The sequence below is a fragment of the Rhipicephalus microplus genome, chromosome 6 (assembly GCF_043290135.1).
Source record: "Rhipicephalus microplus isolate Deutch F79 chromosome 6, USDA_Rmic, whole genome shotgun sequence".
Taxonomy (NCBI): Eukaryota; Metazoa; Arthropoda; class Arachnida; order Ixodida; family Ixodidae; genus Rhipicephalus; species Rhipicephalus microplus.
The window spans coordinates 133,331,413-133,350,598 of record NC_134705.1 but is presented as its reverse complement, the minus strand read 5'-3'; the positions used below and the strand labels follow the sequence as shown (position 1 = coordinate 133,350,598).

The 19,186-nt window shown below is 46.4% G+C and overlaps 1 protein-coding gene across 1 annotated transcript in view; it reads left to right on the top strand.

Moving 5' to 3' along the window:
• Nucleotides 1–18,151, top strand: part of LOC119168447 (uncharacterized) — a 30,694-nt gene extending 12,543 nt beyond the window's left edge. Inside the window, exons 7-10 of the mRNA XM_075866632.1 lie at nucleotides 7,570–7,663; nucleotides 9,503–9,679; nucleotides 10,922–11,041; nucleotides 16,515–18,151. Coding sequence (XP_075722747.1) covers nucleotides 7,570–7,663; nucleotides 9,503–9,679; nucleotides 10,922–11,041; nucleotides 16,515–17,933 — 1,810 coding nt within the window. The 3' untranslated portion in view covers nucleotides 17,934–18,151. The remainder of the gene's footprint in view (nucleotides 1–7,569; nucleotides 7,664–9,502; nucleotides 9,680–10,921; nucleotides 11,042–16,514) is intronic.
• The last annotated feature ends 1,035 nt before the right edge of the window (nucleotides 18,152–19,186 follow it).

Here is a 19,186-nt window from a genome sequence, read left to right as displayed (position 1 = left end):
GCAACGAGCGTCGTCACATCCAGAAGGGCACCGCGATTGCCTACTACGACGACGTGGACCAAGCCAGAGATTGCTTCGCTTTGCAACCGGACGAGGCGACCATCCCAGCCTCGACACCTTTGTTTGTCAACATTTGCTCAACCCTGTCAGCCTCGGAAAAACAGCGCCTACTAGAGCTGATACACCAGTTCAAAAATCGTTTTTCGTGCACGTCGAAAGTCAAGCGAACACCACTGACCCGGCACCGAATCATCATTGAAGAAAATACGAGACCGATCCGTCAAAACCCATACTGTGTGGCTCCGAAAGAACGTGAGGAGATCCAAAAGCAAGTTCAGAAGATGCTCCAAGATGACGTAATACAGCCTTCCAAGAGTCCCTGGGCATCCCCCGTGGTATTGGTTAAAAAGAAAGACGGCAGCTTGCGTTTCTGTATAGATTACCGCAAGTTAAACCAAGTAACGAAGAAAGACGTCTACCCACTGCCACGTATAGATGACTCTCTTGATCGGCTGCGGCATGCACGCTATTTCTCATCGATGGATCTGCGAAGTGGCTATTGGCAAATAGAGGTCGACGAGAGAGACCGTGAGAAAACTGCTTTCGTGACGCCCGATGGTCTTTATGAATTTAAAGTGCTTCCATTCGGGTTATTCTCAGCGCCAGCCACTTTTCAGCGTTTAATGGGCACTGTGCTATCAGGACTTAAGTGGCAGACATGCTTGGTTTATCTAGACGACGTTGTCGTCTTCTCAGCTACATTCGAGGAACACCTAAGTCGATTATTCGCAGTTCTAGAAGCTATACGTTCGGCTGGCCTGACTTTAAAGCCAGAGAAGTGCCATTTCGGTTTCAACGAACTTTGCTTCTTAGGCCACGTGGTCAGCCACGAAGGTGTTCGACCTGACCCGGGCAAAATCGACGCTGTCGCAAAGTTTCCCGCACCACATGACAAAAGAGCAGTGGGACGCTTCTTAGGCCTCTGCGCTTATTACCGACGATTCATCGCCAACTTTTCGTCTATTGCGGCGCCTCTGACGCGGCTCGCACGAGAGGATGTCCCCTTTCTTTGGAGCGAAAAGGAACAAACAGCGTTCAACGAATTACGCCAACGCCTCCAAACACCTCCGGTTCTGGCGCACTTTCACCAGGAAGCGCCAACAGCACTTCACACCGACGCAAGCAATGTAGGCCTGGGCGCCGTACTGATACAATGGCAAGATAACTCCGAGAAAGTTATAGCCTATGCCAGCAGAGCTCTCTCTCGCACGGAAGAGAACTACTCGACTACCGAGAAAGAGTGCCTCGCCGTGGTTTGGGCGGTTCTCAAATTTCGACCGTATCTGTACGGCCGCTCATTCAAGGTCGTCAGTGATCACCTCTCGCTTTACTGGCTCACTAACTTGAAAGACCCATCCGGCCGTTTAGCACGCTAGAGCCTTCGGCTTCAGGAGTTTGATATGACCATTATTTATAAATCAGGGAAGAAGCACACCGACGCAGACTGTCTCTCGCGGTCACCCGTTGAGCCTGCCGCTATTAATGACGAGTCTATGGACGCCGCATTCTTGGGAGTCATCAACGCAGCCACTATCTCACAAGAGCAGCGCCGTGACCCTGACCTGCTTTCGCTTATCGATTTCTTAGAAGGACGACGGGAAGACGTGCCGCGAATTTTTGCGAGAGGAGTGCCATCTTTTTGTTTAAGGAACGACGTCCTATACAAGAAAAACTTTTCTCCCACCGGCAGCCCATACTTGCTCGTCGTCCCTGCATCACTGCGAAAAGAAATTCTGGAAGCCTGCCATGATGAAGTCACCTCTGGTCATCTCGTTTACACTCGAACATTGTCCCGTCTGCAAAACAGTTACTACTGGCCTAACCTACCTGCTGCTGTGAAACATCACGTCCAAACATGTGCCGACTGTCAAAGACGCAAAGCACCACCCGGCAGGCCGGCAGGCTTATTACATTCCGTTCAAGTACCAGCAAAGCCATTCGCCCAAATCGGGATGGATTTCCTGGGCCCATTCCCAACTTCTACCACAGGGAACAGATGGATCATTGTCGCCACTGATTACTTGTCTCGCTACGCAGAAACTAAAGCCATGCCGAGGGCCACAGCAGCAGAAGCGGCTCATTTCTTCATAGAAAACGTCGTCCTTCGGCATGGTGCTCCAACAGTTCTCATCACGGATAGAGGAACTGCGTTCGTGGCAGAACTTTTGGAGTCGGTTCTCAGGCTCAGTGGTACAGCTCACCGGAGAACAACGGCGTACCACCCACAAACGAACGGACTAACAGAGCGGCTTAATAAGACCCTCGCAGACATGCTCTGCATGTATGTCGACACAGAACACAAGAACTGGGACGATATCTTGCCTTATGTGACCTTCGCCTATAATACTGCCCGGCAGGAAACTACCGGAATGACGCCATTTAGTTTAATACACGGGCGCGAAGTCACTACAACGTTGGACGCTATGCTGCTGCACGAGTGTGACGACACTCACGCTGACGCCGAAGAATTTGGTCAGCGTGCCGAAGAAGCCCGACAGCTAGCCCGCGTACGTATTTGTCACCAGCAACACAAAGATTCTAAACGGTACGACCTACGACATAAATTGGTAACCTACAAACCCGGCGACAAGGTATGGGTCTGGATCCCAATACGTCGACGCGGACTTTCAGAAAAGCTATTACGACGATACTTTGGCCCATATCGAGTCACCCGACGATTGAACGACATCAACTACGAAGTTATTCCCGACGGCGATTGCAGTTCCAGTCGCCAAAACTGCTCACCCGAAATCGTGCATGTCATCCGGATGAAACCCTACTTGTCCAGCTAACCCTCGTTTGTCCTGTGCGTGCCGGCGCATATGTGCGTTTTTATAAGTAGAGTGCCTTGGCTGCGCATCGGGACGATGCCATTTTTGGAGGGAGGCAAATGTCACGTGCGTCCCGCGAAAAAGACGAAGGCGACAGCGCATACGCGCATCTGCACGCTTTTATGCAGAACGCAACAACGAGAAAGATGAGGAACTCTCTCTCACGCGGTTAACAAAACGACCGACCCGCTGCTGTTTTCTCAGCGTCTTCGAGTACGACCTCTCTCTCGACGTCGCGACAATATGGTTTAGTAATAAGTATGTTCATTTGACTGTTATGCTGCCTTAGCTGTTATGCTAAGTTGTAAATTGTGTGCCCTGCGTATTCATTGTGCTTGGAAAATGGGGACACTACATGCTTTGTGTTCTACACCTTAGCATATAGGTAGTAGTAGAACAACTGTATATGCTACCTCTAGGCAGCAGAGTAGCACATTCGTTTTTCAACGCCGCGAGCAATCGTGCACTGAGGAAAAATTGGTGCACAGGCCGCACCACTGAAAGCTGTCACCGTCCACCTGGAATCTATCAAGTCACCATCGTGCGATCGTTAGTCACGAGCTGGTGATCTTATTTGCGCTAAATAAATGTCCTTAAGCTTCGGCAGCAAGGTATTTGCTTGGATTCAGCACCATTTTCTAAAGACATACTGGAATAATCAATGCCGTAGACTTGGTGGGGCACTTCTTGAATCTCGGAGGAGCTATATTTTGTATTTAGGAGTGGTCGCTTATCCTTCATAGTTTGCGACCCTTGGCCATACGGCAGCGGCGGTGCATGTTCTTCGGCACTGCGCTACGCCTTTGTGTTTCGCGTTACCGGACAGACTGAAAAATGCTTTTGAACTCCCGGGGCGGAAACCCGAAAACAGATGTTTATTCTTTCTCCGCCGGTCGTTCACGCGCCAAGCACGTTGACTGGCGATCAGTAACACGCTTCGTCGATCGGCGACAGGCTTAAGCAAGTCGCTTGCAGAAGCAGAGCGTGACTTCCCCACGTAACTGCAGTTGCTAAGCGGGGCAAGGTGGCGGACCTATGTGGTGCTCGGCTCCCGTATGAAGCATATTCACATTTTCATAAACGCCTCCCTTGGCGCCGCCACAGCCCTCCTTGGGCTGTGCAAATTGGCGCGTCCCCTCGAAAATGCACTGACAACGCTGCGCCCTTAGCCTTTGTACTCCCGCGCACAGCCCATCATGGCGGTGCTTTTTTTTTTTCCTTCCTGTGAAAAGGTGTATACTAGCTAGTAGTCGGAGCCACATTTGTGAACCAAGATTTTGCATATTTCCAATAAAAGTATTAATTTTATCTGGTGCTTTACGTGCCAAAAATCCCGATACAATTATAAGGAACGCTATCGGGAAAGGCGCTGGAAATTTTTGTCACCTGTGGTTCTTCAGTGTGCACTGACATCAATCATTGCACGGGCCTCTCGCGTTTCGCTTCCACTGAAATCCACGCGCCGCGGCTGGTATCAAGCCCACAGCCACCGGGTCCGCAGAAGAGCATCGCAACTGCTACGCCAACGCGGCGGGCGGGCAGAATATCAGAATGCGCAATATCTGAATTTCTGCGCAACGTGTACATATGGTAAGCGCTCGTAACGCGGTAAAAAGAGTAAGTTTGAATTGCGACGCTGTTTTGCGCATTTAATAAAGGTGTTTGTTTTGTTGCGTAGTATAATTTTAAATGGCTGGCAAACCTTTTATCCAATATTTCTCTGACTATGCAGGCCTGCATATGCACTAGTAGGTTTTCTGTACACAAAGTCCCAGCCTAAATATTGTGTATTGCGCGTCGGCTTAGGGCATGCACACGCTTATATTTAGGTACACGTTAAAGGAACCCAGGTGGGGTCTGAACCAACGTTGCTAGATTACCTCAGTTTGCAAACTCCGCCGGGATGCGGCGGCGAAACGCGGCCCACTTCGTTTCCCGCTCTCTAGGTGGCGCTTCCGACGCCATTTGACCGGTCATACTGGAATAATCAATGCCGTAGACTTGGTGGGGCACTTCTTGAATCTCGGAGGAGCTATATTTTGTATTTAGGAGTGGTCGCTTATCCTTCATCGCCGCATCGCAACAGAGCTTTCGCGCAATGTTAAACGAAATTTACGCTGTTAATTTTGTGTAATGGGAGGTATTTCCCGAGAGGGTGAGCGAAGGTTATTACGAGTGTGCAAGTAAATCACCAGTTGAGCCGCTAAGGCGATGCCACACGGCAGAGACGTGAGCGCGATGCCCGAATCTTGCGGGACTTCTGTTCATACAGCTCTTTTGCGTTCCTTTTGTTTAAAATTCGATTGCCTATGTAAAAAAAAAACCATTGACAGTGGGCCACAGCATTAAGTCCAAATGCTAGAGGGCTACGCACTTCGATTCAGGTGCACGTTAGAGAAACCCCAGGTGGCTAAAATTTCCAAAGCCCTTCACTACGACGTGCCTCATAATCATATCGTGGTTTTGGCCCGTAGAACCTTCGATATTATTGTACGATGAGCCACGCACTACAGCCATCTAATGACGCCGGATATGTTAAAGTGTAAAGCCCAGAAAAATGTGCCGCACAGCATCTTCATTAAGAGCCCACTTACCACGCGGAATGAGAACTACATCACCATGAACGTGGTGCACGTAGTCCTTCGCAATATCTTCCTCTCGGAAGTGAAGGTCACAAACAGCGCAAGAGCTTGTCAGTTCCTTATCCGATCTCGGTATAGCCCGTCGCCACAGTTGAAGGCGCACCTCGTCAGCGGGAGGCTTGAAAAAATGTCTCTTTTCGGCCGTGGATTTCGTCGAATCGTACCCACCTCGGCAACCAGTCACAAAGCAGCGAGGCATGTTTTCTCACATTCAAGAACCGCCACATGACACATGTGAGCTGTGTAGCTCACAGGGAAAGCGATGACTGAGTTGAAGACATTAAAAAACACCTGGCACCATGCAGATCACGCCAACGCTGACAGCGTCGGTGCCACGCCGGGCACCACGTTGATCGCTACCGTAGTAAGTTGCAGCCAGAGCACACACTACGCGAGTTACGTCGAAATAAATCTTGCTGGGACTCAGTGACAGCGATGACTACGAAGCACACTTGAAAGCAACAAAGCAGCACCCGGCATAAGAACACAACTGCAGTAACTCCGCCGGCGTGGGTCCGGGCACCGCCGAGAGGGGGCGCACTTGCGGCTTTTTGACCGGTACAGGGAAGGGTGACACTCGCGGCGCCACAGTTTGCAAACTGAAAAAAGTATCTAGTAACGTTGGTCTGAACGTCGTCTCGTAATGATGTGGTGATTTCGCGAAGCGATATCTCAGGAAATATTGCTGTTAGACTTCTCTTTTTCTTTTCTGACCTCTTGTAGACATTAGTCCACGCCAGTGCATACGATTTTGTGTCATCTATTCGACTATGAAAACCTGGTGTGGTAAGCCGAAATCATGTGGCATTAGGTGGCGCTAGATGCTTGTGACGCCCTGTGTAAAGTGTGTACTTATTTTTCTCGCCTGACTTTCGAAGAACGCCATAGTTTGAGTAAGACGCATCGACCCGTCACTACTGAAAATAGAGATCGGGTGTATGTAGACGCAAAATGCACCTGATAACGCGTAAGGCTAGGATGAAACAGACAGGTGAAATGCAGTGTGATGCTAAACATGTCATCGTTCTATCTACGCCGAAAGTCGCACTGTACCTTATGCCTTTTGCCAAGACCCCCGCCATGGTGGTCTGGAGAATATGACAATTGATTATTCACCTGTATGTTCCGGAGTTTTGAAGAAGGAGCATTTTTGAAAGATGTGGAAATGCTTGCGGCCTGTGTACTATGTGGGGGCACGCTAAGGAAACCCAGGTAGTCGAAATTTCTGGAGCCCTCTACTATGGCGTCGCTCATAACCACATCGTGGCTTAGTGGTGCTAAACCCACTAAGTTATTAGTATTATTATCTGCTTAAGATGACGGAATTGCGAAACCATTCTTGTTGTTCTTCCTGGTACAGTGTGACCAGCGACTAAGTCAACCGTTGACGTCATCAAGTGGCGTCAAGGTGACGCCACAATGAGGTAATATTGAGCCATGGTAAACAGATCATTTTTTTTACATGACTCGTGCCAGCGCTACCAACGGTCTGAATTTCCGTTTGATGAGGGTAATACAAGGCTTTCACCTTAAAAGTATCCTATTCGTTCAACGAATCAGAACGTATGCACAGTAAACATGGCAGTGCTCATGCGAGCGCATGGTCATCCAGCTTGGCCAAAGCTGTTTGACAACGCGAAACAACTCGAAGTCGTCATTGTGCATCGGGATGCCTGAGGATGGACAGAATATTTGCATAAACAGTTTGAGAAATGCACAATAATGTACACAAAAGCTTTTTGCGTGGCCTGGCGTGAAGTTGCCACTATTTCTCATATTCTCTGGGAGTGCGAGTCACTGGACCGGATGTTCACCGACGAAGAATGTGACATGCTCTTGCGAAGTGCCGTCTATGAAGAACAAATTCTGGCCCCCTAGGGAGCTTTTGATCAGGCCGGTAGGCTACACCTGGCGGTCTCACCGTGGAATGAGCCTGGTGCGCGTTTTACCACTTTTTGCGGTGCCAAATAACACTTTTTGCACTCACTCATTCGCTGAAATACACGTGATGTTATCGTTTTTGTTCTTCTTTCCAGGCAGGTGAACTTTTTCTTTGTGAAAAGCAGTGACTGCCTCGAATTTCCACAGCTTGCCCGGCTGAACGTATCAACGACCATGGACATGTCTGATGTAAGCACACCACTGCCGTCTCGTCCGGTTCAGCATGGGCAGTGAAATACTCGCATAAGAGAAAAAAACATATTAGAAATGAACTCCCATATAACATTTCTCCAACGAATGCACCAGACGTCTCTATTTCATGTTCTCTTGTATTATACTCTCTCCCTTCCTATCACTGCCCCAACCTCTTGCTGATGAAGAGTGTTAAAAATTATAGGACCCTAATTTTCACCCTTAGGAGTTGAATGCCATAGCGATGTCCTGTTTTTGGTGCGTACTTCAAACACTTATTGCATGACACTTCTTTTAACATCCTATGCACCCGCCACATCGCCTTAAGGGCGCAATAACGTGTGTGCCTTTCGCAGTGGGTCAATGCCTTTATACCACGAAGTCATTATGCTAAGCATATGTTCTGAAGCCCGATTGCATGGGCGCCTGGACCGCGCGTTACTATTGCAATATTTTATGCTGTATTGTGAAGCATGTATACGGGACGCGGATGTCTGTAAAGCATGTGGGACTTTCACTGTATTTCCGTGCAGAGGAAGTTATTTTCAATGTACTCACAACCAAACGCATTGCCGTGTGGTAGAAAATTCGTTTCCCACGCAAACAACTTGGGTTTGGTCCCCAAAATCACCCAGGGCTTTCTTTATTTTATTTGTATCGTTTTAGATGCTTCGGCCACGCAGAATTTGATGATTTTTCGCTCACAGCCAACGACGCTGACGCGGAGACCGACGCCGAGGCTGTAATTTTAGCGAAACGAGTTCCACGTTAAAAAAAAAAGCGCAGACGCATATTTTATCTGCGGTATTTTAATGCGCAGCTCTCTTTCGTGACTACGTCACCTTTGGTTCGCGTTCGTAGGTTTTGCAAAACTGTTTTGTATGCTTGTGTATATATTATTGATCTCTCAAGCGAAAACCACCTCGCTGTTGTAATGTTGCTCATACTGTCATCCGTCTAACTCTCGGTAGAACTGTTCGTGAAATTTCTATGTAAATAACCCTTCAGCAGAAATACATAGGACGCATTCAGTCACTACGCAGCTTCACCGTTAAATTGTGCAGGATTTGTTTGTTACGGACGTTCATTGAAGTTATGCGTCATTGTCACGTCCTTGCCGAACAAAATTTCACGCAGAGTGCATTTAGGCTATGGTGTTTTGCTACTTTATACTAATTTTTCTACTGTTTCTTTTTCCCTACAGTATGACGAAATTTTTTTTTATGACAAAGTATTTAAATTTGCCCATTTTCGAGTTCCTCTATGCTGGGCCGCTTATAACAAATTGATTTATACGTAATTTCAATATGCTTCCCGAGATGATGACTGAAGTGATGAATGAGAACTTCATTAAGGGCCAGTGGTGATAAGGTTGAACCATACGCAGGTTTCGGGAACGCTAATCCTACATTGTCATAGTGCGTCAGGCGTGTATTTTTTACGGATTAGCACTTGAATTCGGCCACTGCAAAGAGGTCTCCATCGACGCTGCATAAAGCTATGGTGGCCAGATGTTAGGTTGAAAAAGCGTGTATTATTATTATTATTATTATTATTATTATTATTATTATTATTATTATTATTATTATTATTATTATTATTATTATTATTATTATTGCGTTATGGCCATTGGTTTTTATTGTGATTCCGCATTATTTAAGCATTTATTTCGGCACTTGCCATGTAAGACAGTGTCTTTCGCGTCTGCATTCGCTTGAACAAGCGAATCTCAGTTCAACCAGACATTCATGCAATGAAATAACTTGCCTATCCATCTGTCTTCAATGTATCAAGGATTGGCTACATTCATCACGCTATTGTTCCCCTATCTCGCAGATTGACAGAATAGAACTCATGGTGAAAAGGGGAGCCGAGCGCACAAGAATTGTTCTGGAAGTCCCCCTGTGTGGTCGCACCTACTCGGTCACGGGTGCCGGCTTGGGTAGGCGCACCTTATTCGCCGGGCCACCGGGTAAATACACCAAGCAACAAGGATTCTTATCGTCATTCGAGGTGAGAAAATGCAGAGTGGTTATGCTGCTACATGGTCGGAAGCCTACAATTAAGACACTAGTGGTGCATGTTTTACGCGTAATATGAAGCCCAAGTTGATACCCTTTTATAGTCTTCTTGGCATTGCGCGTGCAATTTACCGTGAAACCAACTTCAAGAAGATAGAAGGTAGCTTAGTTTTTGTAAACTGGCTTACTCACATTATTAAAAAAATTTAAACTGTATAACCGCAATTTTTGTTGCAGTGCAGCATAATTTAAAATAAAAATTTACCCCGATTGCATCTGGTGCAAAATCTGCAAAAAAATCAGAACTGCTGTTCTTCTGTGTTCTTGTGATTACCGCTTTGTCCGCGACCGAGGCAGTTAGGCCATTTTCGGGTGTATTTGGAAAATGGAGCTTCGCCAGCGCTCTCACTGATCTCTCCTCTGAGCCAGCGCTACAGCAGCTCTACTTTTAAAAGCCGTATGCACATATCGCGAAGCGCACAATTCGGTCTCGTAGGTGTTTGTAGTTAGCAAAAGTCCCTGAATGAGCCATACCGGCACATCGATCGCATACCAGCAGCCGTGGTTCTAGAAAAACGTTTGTTTTTTTAAATTACGGTCAGATGGCGTCTATATCTAATGCAGCGCCTACTCACAGCAACACACGCCGAAGGGATCCAACATTAAGGATCCAGCTCACCGATGTACCAGCGAAGAACTTCAAATAAACGTTTTATTTTTTCTCTGAAGACAGAAGGCTATCGTCTTTTGACGACCTTTGCCAGCGAAGGACGCAAATACAAGGCCAAAATCTCTTTTTTTTTCGAGGGGGGGAGGACACACACATTTTGATCTGTATTTGCTTATATTTACCCCGGACACATCTTTTCTTTTGCATGATAGCTTTCATCGTGATTTGTCAATAATCATGAAACTTTACGAATTTACCCATCAATGTAGGTTCCCATACCTTATCACAGTGCTGCAATATAAAAACACACACGACACGGCCACACACAGAGGAATAGTTCATCAAGAGGCCTCTGCAGCACACGTTTTTTTGTTGTTGTTGTTGTTGTTGTTGTTGCGTTCTGGTTAACCTCCCTGCCTTTCCTTGTATCTTTATCTCTCTCTCTCTCTCTCTCTCTCTCTCTTTGTTGTTGCGTTGAGTACCCAAGTGTGTACCAGAATGTCCTACTGAGCCCGAGTACTGAACCATAAGCTCGGCTCTCTGTTGTTATAAAATGTCTTCCAGGTTTGCGACCATCTTCTAAGCGGTTGGCAGCAATGGCGCTCAAGTCCAGATTCCTGTCCGTATCTGAAGGACGACGAAGACTACGTGACCTACGAGGATGAAGAGAGCATTCGCAACAAGGTTAGAATATTTTCCCGTACATGCAAAAACATGTAATGTAATAGCTACAGATGCTTCCGTGAATGAGGAAACGGCAGGTGTGGGCATCTGCCATGTCTGCCTGTCGCTTCGCTGGTCATTCGCCGTGTGGCTACCCGGTTTCACTCCGGTTTTTGAACCTGAAGCTCGTGGCTACCATCCTGGCTGTGCAAAAAACTTTGGACAAATGACGGCCGGGGGTTAAAAGGTGGTTCACTGTCGGTAAGCAAAGCTCTTTCAGCTTCACAAAACTATCGTGCTCTCAACATGTTATTGTCGTTAGCTCCGTCTCAGCTCAAGCGCCCAATATTAGGGCGCATGCCAGGTGACTATGGGTTAAAATTAAGTTTAGCGTGGGAATCACTATATCTCCGAATAGTTCAGGTACTTCCAGTCGTAGAATACTTCACCGCAATTAGATGTAAAAAATTAGCAACTCACACAGATAAGATGAAATCAGTAACAACGTGGAAAAAATAGAAGCACCCGTATTTTTCATGCAATGCTTATTCAAGCCAGTCCTGTCAGTCACAAGTGACGATCGCTAGATTTTGATGCCGTGTCTCCTCATTAAACTTACTTACACAGTGCTGGTTTGAAGATATCACGCTTCTGTGAGATCTGTGTGGTACACCAAAATATTGCACACTACGTTGTGTCCAGAATATTCAAGGAATACACGAGTACCATTGTTGTGTGTGCTCTTCAAAAATTGTCGTTATTAAAATGCGGTAAAGTATAAGTAATCTTCTAAAAATTGGTCTTATCAGGTTATTACGGCAGTCTGAAATACGAACTAAAAGCATATTACTTGTATTCTTAAGTTATCGCAATATGTATTATTACCATTTTAAATACGAAGCATTTCTTAGTGAACTTCGGCTACTTTGAGCGTATCTATTTACCTATCTATCTATCTATCTATCTATCTATCTATCTATCTATCTATCTATATATATATATATATATATATATATATATATATATATATATATATATATATATATATATATATATATATATATATATATATATATATATATATATATACATAGCCGCCTACGACCTTCAGCTCTGCTGGCCATTTTGATAGTGTTATTGATACGAAACTTGGTATGGCATAACATGACTGTATGAAGAACATATTTGACAAGTCCTAACATGAAAATCATGATATCTATGTCCTGAATGTCATGATTTACATTTCGTGGTCTTGCAGCTCTTGCGCTGGTTTCGGTCACATTGCATGTTGCAAAACTGGTATGGTATTACATGATTGCATGACGAGCACAAGCGACAGGCCCTAACATAAAAATCATGACAAGCGTATTATGTAACAACATGACTACATGCCACGCTTATGAAGCGCTCGCGGAAGTTTCGCCAATGTCACATATACCAAACTTGATATTACAGTACGCGAATGCATGACGAAAGTACGTGAATGGTGCAAACATGATAATCATGAGATTAGTGGCATGTAACAACATGACAACCTGTTACACTCATGATACGCTCGCGACCACTTCACTAGCGTCACATATACCAAATTCGGTATCACGGGACATGAATAGGTAACGAAGGTATGATACTGGTGCAAACATGATTATCATGGTATGCGTGTAATGCAAAAGCATGACTACATACAGCACTCTTGATGCACTGGCGCCCATTTCGCAAGCTTAACACATGCCAAATTCGGTAATGTGGGACATCAATAGATGACGAAGGAGTGTGAATGGTGCAAACATGGTAATCATGAGATGCGTTTCATGTGAGAACATGACTACATGCCACAGTCAAAGCGATAATAAATTTCGACATGACGCGGTGCGCGTGCTCACCGGCGTTCACTTCGTCGCGTCACGCCGGCGTTGCGACGCCAGGCGCTGGTCCTGCCATATACTCGCAGGCGCGCGCCACACTGCGTTGCTTTGACACATGCGCGTTTCAGCGCGTCCGGCGTCCCTCTGTCACGAAAAGAGGGAAACGCAGGGTTGTCTGGATAACGCATCAGCGCGGAATGCAGCACGTCGCATTTCGCACCGGTTGCCGTATAGCTGTGCCGACGGGCGCTGCTCACGTGGTCACGCTGTGCGTCAGACTATAGAGTGCTCGCGTGTTGCTAACGTAGCGTCGCTGTGCCCAGCATGCGCGCGTGTCAACGCTACATTGGAGTATACTGGGCCCTTCATAATGCACTCACGGCCGTTTTTCTAGCTCCAGATATACCAAATTTGGTGTTAAGTGGCGTCAATGGATGACGAAAATATATCACTAGTGCAAACATGATAATTCTGACACGCGTGTCATGTAAGAACATGACAACATACCACGCTCATAGCGTGCTCGCGGTCGTTTCGCTAGCTCCACGTATACTATATTTGGTATCACGTGATGTAAATAGGTGACGAAGGTAAACGACACATCCCAACATGATAATCATGACACGGAAGTCGTGTACATCATAATTTACCTCCACCTCTTAACACTGTAGTGATTTGAATTTGGCATATCAACCTTCCTCATTCGTGCTTCACATATCATCGATTCCCACTGTACGTGGGATCTGGCATTATTATAATTTTGTTTTTAAGTCTCCAAACGTAATAAAATAACCTTTCAAGTTTTAATTTACTCTTCTTTGGCCAATCCCCGAGAGCATGTGCGTGTGTGATGGAGTTCTTAGAAATATTTGAATTAGACTGACTTTATTGCGTCATTAACCACAACGTCCGTAAGAAAGACGGCAAGGCTGCTTTCTGTTTCCCTCACTTTATCAAAACAACACACGAACATGAAACACACAACACGTACTAATGCCGATAAAACATTCCACAACCTATTCAAAGAGCTCTAAGCAGTCGCATAAACAAGTCTAGTTCACACTTAACCAAAAGGCTCCGACCGGTGAGAGCTCCTACTAGAAGGCGTCGGAGACGTACACGGGGAGCAGACACCAGCATGGGGATGCCGTCGGAGGAGGAACTCGGCGAGGAGGAGGGTGACGCTCAGGCGTATGCGCCGACACATTAGGTAGGTGTCGAAGACAGGGCCGACGAAGCCAGGCAGTCTTCTTCTCGGACACGTGGACCAGGGGTCACAGCCAGGGACTCGGGCAAACGCCTGACAGTGGACCTGGTGGCTATGGTGACTTCCCGCTCGCTTCGTGGACCATCGAAGCTTGAGGTCAAGCGAAACACCAGTCACCATTGAGTCAACCCATTGAGTCAACCAGCTCAGTCACCAGCTCAGTCAACCACAAGGTGCCTCGGCATCCACTAGACGCAAACGAAGCGACGAAATGTTCTTGTCTAACGCCGCCTTCTCGCAAGCCTTCCTCGCCTCATGCTCTTGTGCACGCACCTCGCGCTTTTCCTGCCTCCATCAGCCTAGTCTTTGGCAACTACCTGTTGCGTGGTGCCTAAATCTGAGCATCTCCTTGATATTCGCCGAATCCCTGTGGTACCGACATTCCCTTGTTTCATCTCCTCTGAGTAGACGCACTCCGCATAAGCTTCAAGCAATCACCGATGAGGCCCTCTCGTGGTGGAACTCATCACGTGCTTTGCTTTTCAAGGTTTTTTTTTTCTGGGTGGCATCGCGTTGTGTTTTTGTATAGGGTATTTGTTGCGTGTCTATTTTGGTGTGTTGTTTTGATGCAGGGAAGCAAACAGAAAACAATCCTCGCCGTCTTTCTCACGGACGTTGTGGCCAATGATGCAATGAAGTACGTGTAATTCACTTATTCTGGAGAACACCGTCAGAACGTGCCAGAGTTTTTGAAGGCAAAACTAACAAATAAAACGGCTTCGTGTATTTGTACGATATCAATATTTTTTTCCTTTTCGCAACCATCATTGAGTAAGCTCAGACCCCTGAAGACGCCAGGAGGAGCAGTTGTGAAAATGAAATAGGTTAGCTTGGTGACACCTGTTTGTTCAGGTCCTGTAACTTTTATAAAAGGCATATTCACTGTAAACACCTGCCCCATCGCTTACCGTTGCGAAATCATTTAATATACAATATTATGCACGCCTATCTTCCATTGGTGTCCATTTCTGCGATAGCAGAATGGCACTACCCAAAATCGAACACCACCACCATTAGGAACACCAAAAGCACAAAACCACCTCATCCGAACCCCCCCCCCCCCGATCCCCTCCACCCAAAAAAAACTGAAAGATTCAAGTTGGGGACATTGTGGGGAAGTTATGCGCGTTACATTAGATAAGGCGGACGTTCGGGGAAACATGGAAGTCTGAACGTATGAAAAGTCTTCATACATGGGGAATGCCGTTGTAGGCAATGTTTCTACAAGGGGAATGCCATTGTAGGCAATGTTTCGACAAGTTTTGTTGCTGCTGCTTCCTAAAAGAAGACCATTTGGCGAGACGGTGGCTCCAACGACAGACTATGTTTGGGGGTTTTTCGTAACTCCAGGCTAAAGACGTGTATTGTGCAACTGACGAAGATAACCTGATACGAACGGCCCTTCTTGGAGACGCAGGTTATAACTTGACGTTCAGAAATAAAAACTCAAGTGCGTCCCATGTTACATTGCACTTAAGGAAAACATTTAAGGCCCAAACATTGGTTCTTTTGACGTGGTATACTTGCTTTTTTTTCGTTTGAACACTCGGATATTCTATAAGTTGTGCATGCGTATCTAGTCCTGCTCTGTCCCGATCATCTATTATGATTTCAAAGATGGGAGCAAGTGCATAAGAGTGCGTAAAGTGCATTACTATGGGCTACGTACCAGTTGGTAAGCTGCAAGAGAATTCGCATTAGTAGATGTGCACTCTAAGAAAGACAGATGCCTAGATAGCTGGGCAAGTTTGTTTGGATTCATGGTAAAAAGTAGTAGCGCAAAAAAACAAGAATGGAGCATTGAAAGAAGACGTGTTTCGGCATTTCTTCTTGTGTGTCCATTTTTTTTCCCGCTGCTCGCTACCTAAAAAAAGACACTGTATGCGTTAGTCTTTTCGATGAGCCTTGATTTTCCACAAATATGACTCCCTTGAAGCCGACTCATCAACTCTTTTTGGGTGCCACTACTCTCCGACAAGAGCATGTTAATCTCCAAAAACAGCCGGTCTGTCTTCTAAAAGACAGACAGGAGTGAAAAAGGAGAAAAAGTACCTTACTTCTTCTTTAAGTAGGGAAGCTCTCCGATCGGCGTGAAATGGTTTGATCCTAACGGAGTTATTCTGCCCACAACGAAGGCCTTATACTTGGATTTTTATTAAAAGTTCGCCATAAGGTGTATTTCTGTTTTATTTAGCTGATAAGTGCCTAATTAAATTCGTCAAGTACATCGTTGTTGAAAGTGAACGGATAATGTTGAATAAAGCATGCCGATGTCGCTAACATCTAGAAAAGTGCCGTAATTTAATGCGTCTATTGTGATAAGTCATCAATCATTGACGTCACACCTCTTGCTACATCGCAGGCAAGCATGATCATCGGTCGCAAGTTCAGAGGCGCGGTTGTCAGGAGCGTCGACCTGGACGACTGCAATTCAAAATGCACGGGAAAGTCCAACCTGGTCAAAATGCTTCGCTCCAGCTTTGACACAGCAGCGCCTGACAAGGACTACCCTTACAATCCACCGACGGCCTCATGGTGGGACGAGGACATTTTCAAACTGATGCCCACCACCGCCCCGCCTCCGAAGGAGACAACGACAAAACCACCTGAGGTGCCGACGCGGACTCACAACAAAGAGCCAGCGAGCACGATGATTCCTACAACAGGCCAGTCAGTGGCGTCATCTATTACGGTACCTGCCTCGAATGACCCGCGAATGATTCCGAGTACAACCGAGAAGGTGCCGCCTGCCGTAAGAACCAGCACGCCCGCTATCGGTGAAGAAGTGACAGCGACAACTGCTCAATTGCCTTCAAAATCATCGACTCTGGCAGCTACGGAGGCAGTGACGTCATCCGTTACGGCACCTGCTTCGAAAGACCCAGGAATGGTGCCCAGTACACCAGAGAAGGTGCCACCTGCCATAAAAACCACCGCCACCACTATCGATGAAGAAGTGACAGTGACACCTGCTCAATTGCCTTCAACATTGTCGAGTCTCGCGGCTACAGAGGCAGCGTCGTCATTCGTTACAGCCCCTGCCTCAGAAGACCCGCGAATGGGGCCTGGTACAACCATGAAGGTGCCGCGTGCCATAAAAACCACCACGCCCGCTATCAGTGAAGAAGTGACAGTGACACCTGCTCAGTTGCCTTTAAAATCATCGACTCTCGCGGTTAAAGAGGCAGAATCGTCAACCGTATCAGTACCTTCCTCGAATGGCCCGCGAATGGTGCCGAGTACAACCGAGAAGGTGCCGCCTGCCGTGAAAACCGCCACGCCCGCTATCGGTAAAGAAGTGACAGTGACACCTTCTCAGTTGCCTTCAAAATCATCGACTCTCGCGGTTACAGAGGCAGCGTCGTCATCCGTATCAGTACCCTCCTCGAATGACCCACGAATGGTGCCGAGTACAACCGAGAAGGTGCCGCCTGCCGTGAAAACCAGCACGCCCGCTATCGGTGAAGAAGTGACAATGACACCTGCTCAGTTGCCTTCAGAGTTATCGACTCTTGCAGCTACAGAGGCAGCGACGAAAAAGAGTACCGATGAGATCTGTAGAGAAGACAATGAAAATGCCCTGATGCCGCACGAGTCCGATTGCACCAAATACTATCACTGCGCGAATTCCAAACCACACCTCCAGAAGTGTGCCCGGGGAACTGTGTTCGACATTGAGCGGCAGATATGCAACTGGCCGGCGATGACAAACCGACCCGAATGCAAGGAATGGAAGGAAAATAGGAGGAAAAGAATGGCAGGGAGGTTAACCAGCCTTTAGGCTGCCAGTTTGCTACCCTGCGCATGGGAGGGGGATGGGGGAGAGGAAAGATAGAGAGCAGAGAGAAATAAACACAGCACATTTGGCAGCACACGTGCACACGCAAGCTTTCTTGATGGGCTAAAGCGCATGAGTGACTGTCTTGTAAACGACACTCAAGCTACTTTGCGAAATCTTGCCCTATCGTTTTCTTAATAAACCGTGTTAGGTCACTGTTACATTCGTTGCACATTTGTACAAGCCGTAGTATTCTTCCAAGCCATTAAGTGGAATGGCTAGGACTCACCAGTACAGTAGGTGACAAATTACTCCATTTGTCCTCATTCGAATTTTTTTTCATTAAACACAAGAAAATGCGGAGTCGATTTTCAAAATCTTTTATCTAGCAGCTAGAGTACTAACCGAAAGCAAATATGGTTATGTCCAACATTATATTCGGGAAGATTCAATCCCCTCCTCCTAGCAGCCCACCATTACAGTAAACTACGAGCCGTGACCGCTTGATCTGTGAAAACAGATTTCGTAAAACACTGCATCTGTTCAAGCACAACGCAGCCTCTACAAACGATAGGTCGGCGAACTCACTCATGACTAGACTCACTCGAACTCACTTATACTAAGGTCGAGCCATTAATCTGAGTGATTGCGAGCAAGTAATATCGTCATGAGTCTGACTCCCAGTAAATCCAGTAGAATAAAATTTTTTGAGTGTGAGTTTTAGTCAGTAAGGCTAAGTAAACTTTTGGTAAACCTGAGTCCGAGTGAGTCCAAAGTGAGATATGTATATCTTGAGTTAGTCTAGGCGAGTTCCACTTCCTTTTGCCGACCTAAGTGTACGACACACATAATATTTGCATATTCGCATCAGTGACTTCTGCCTAAAGGGCAAGTCTTTAAAGCAACAGAAAGTAAATAAGTTAGTTTAATTGCTGAATAGCCAGATGACATCATAATATCCGTACGTTTGTGACTGAGGCAAGATTGTCGATCATGTGTCCACATAGCCAGTTTTTTTTCATCGCAGTACTGGTTCGAAGACCGCTGTTTACGTACATGTCATGCATGAGCTAACCAACAAAGACACATGTTAGCGAATTCTATGTTAATCAAAAAAACAATCATGCACACGTTTGAACAAACTGGTGTGGTATATTTCCACTGACCACGCTCATAATATTTCCATCAGTAGAGAAAATGCTTTTGTCAACTTGTGTCAGCTTTCAAAATAAAGGACTGTTGAAAGAACTCACGCG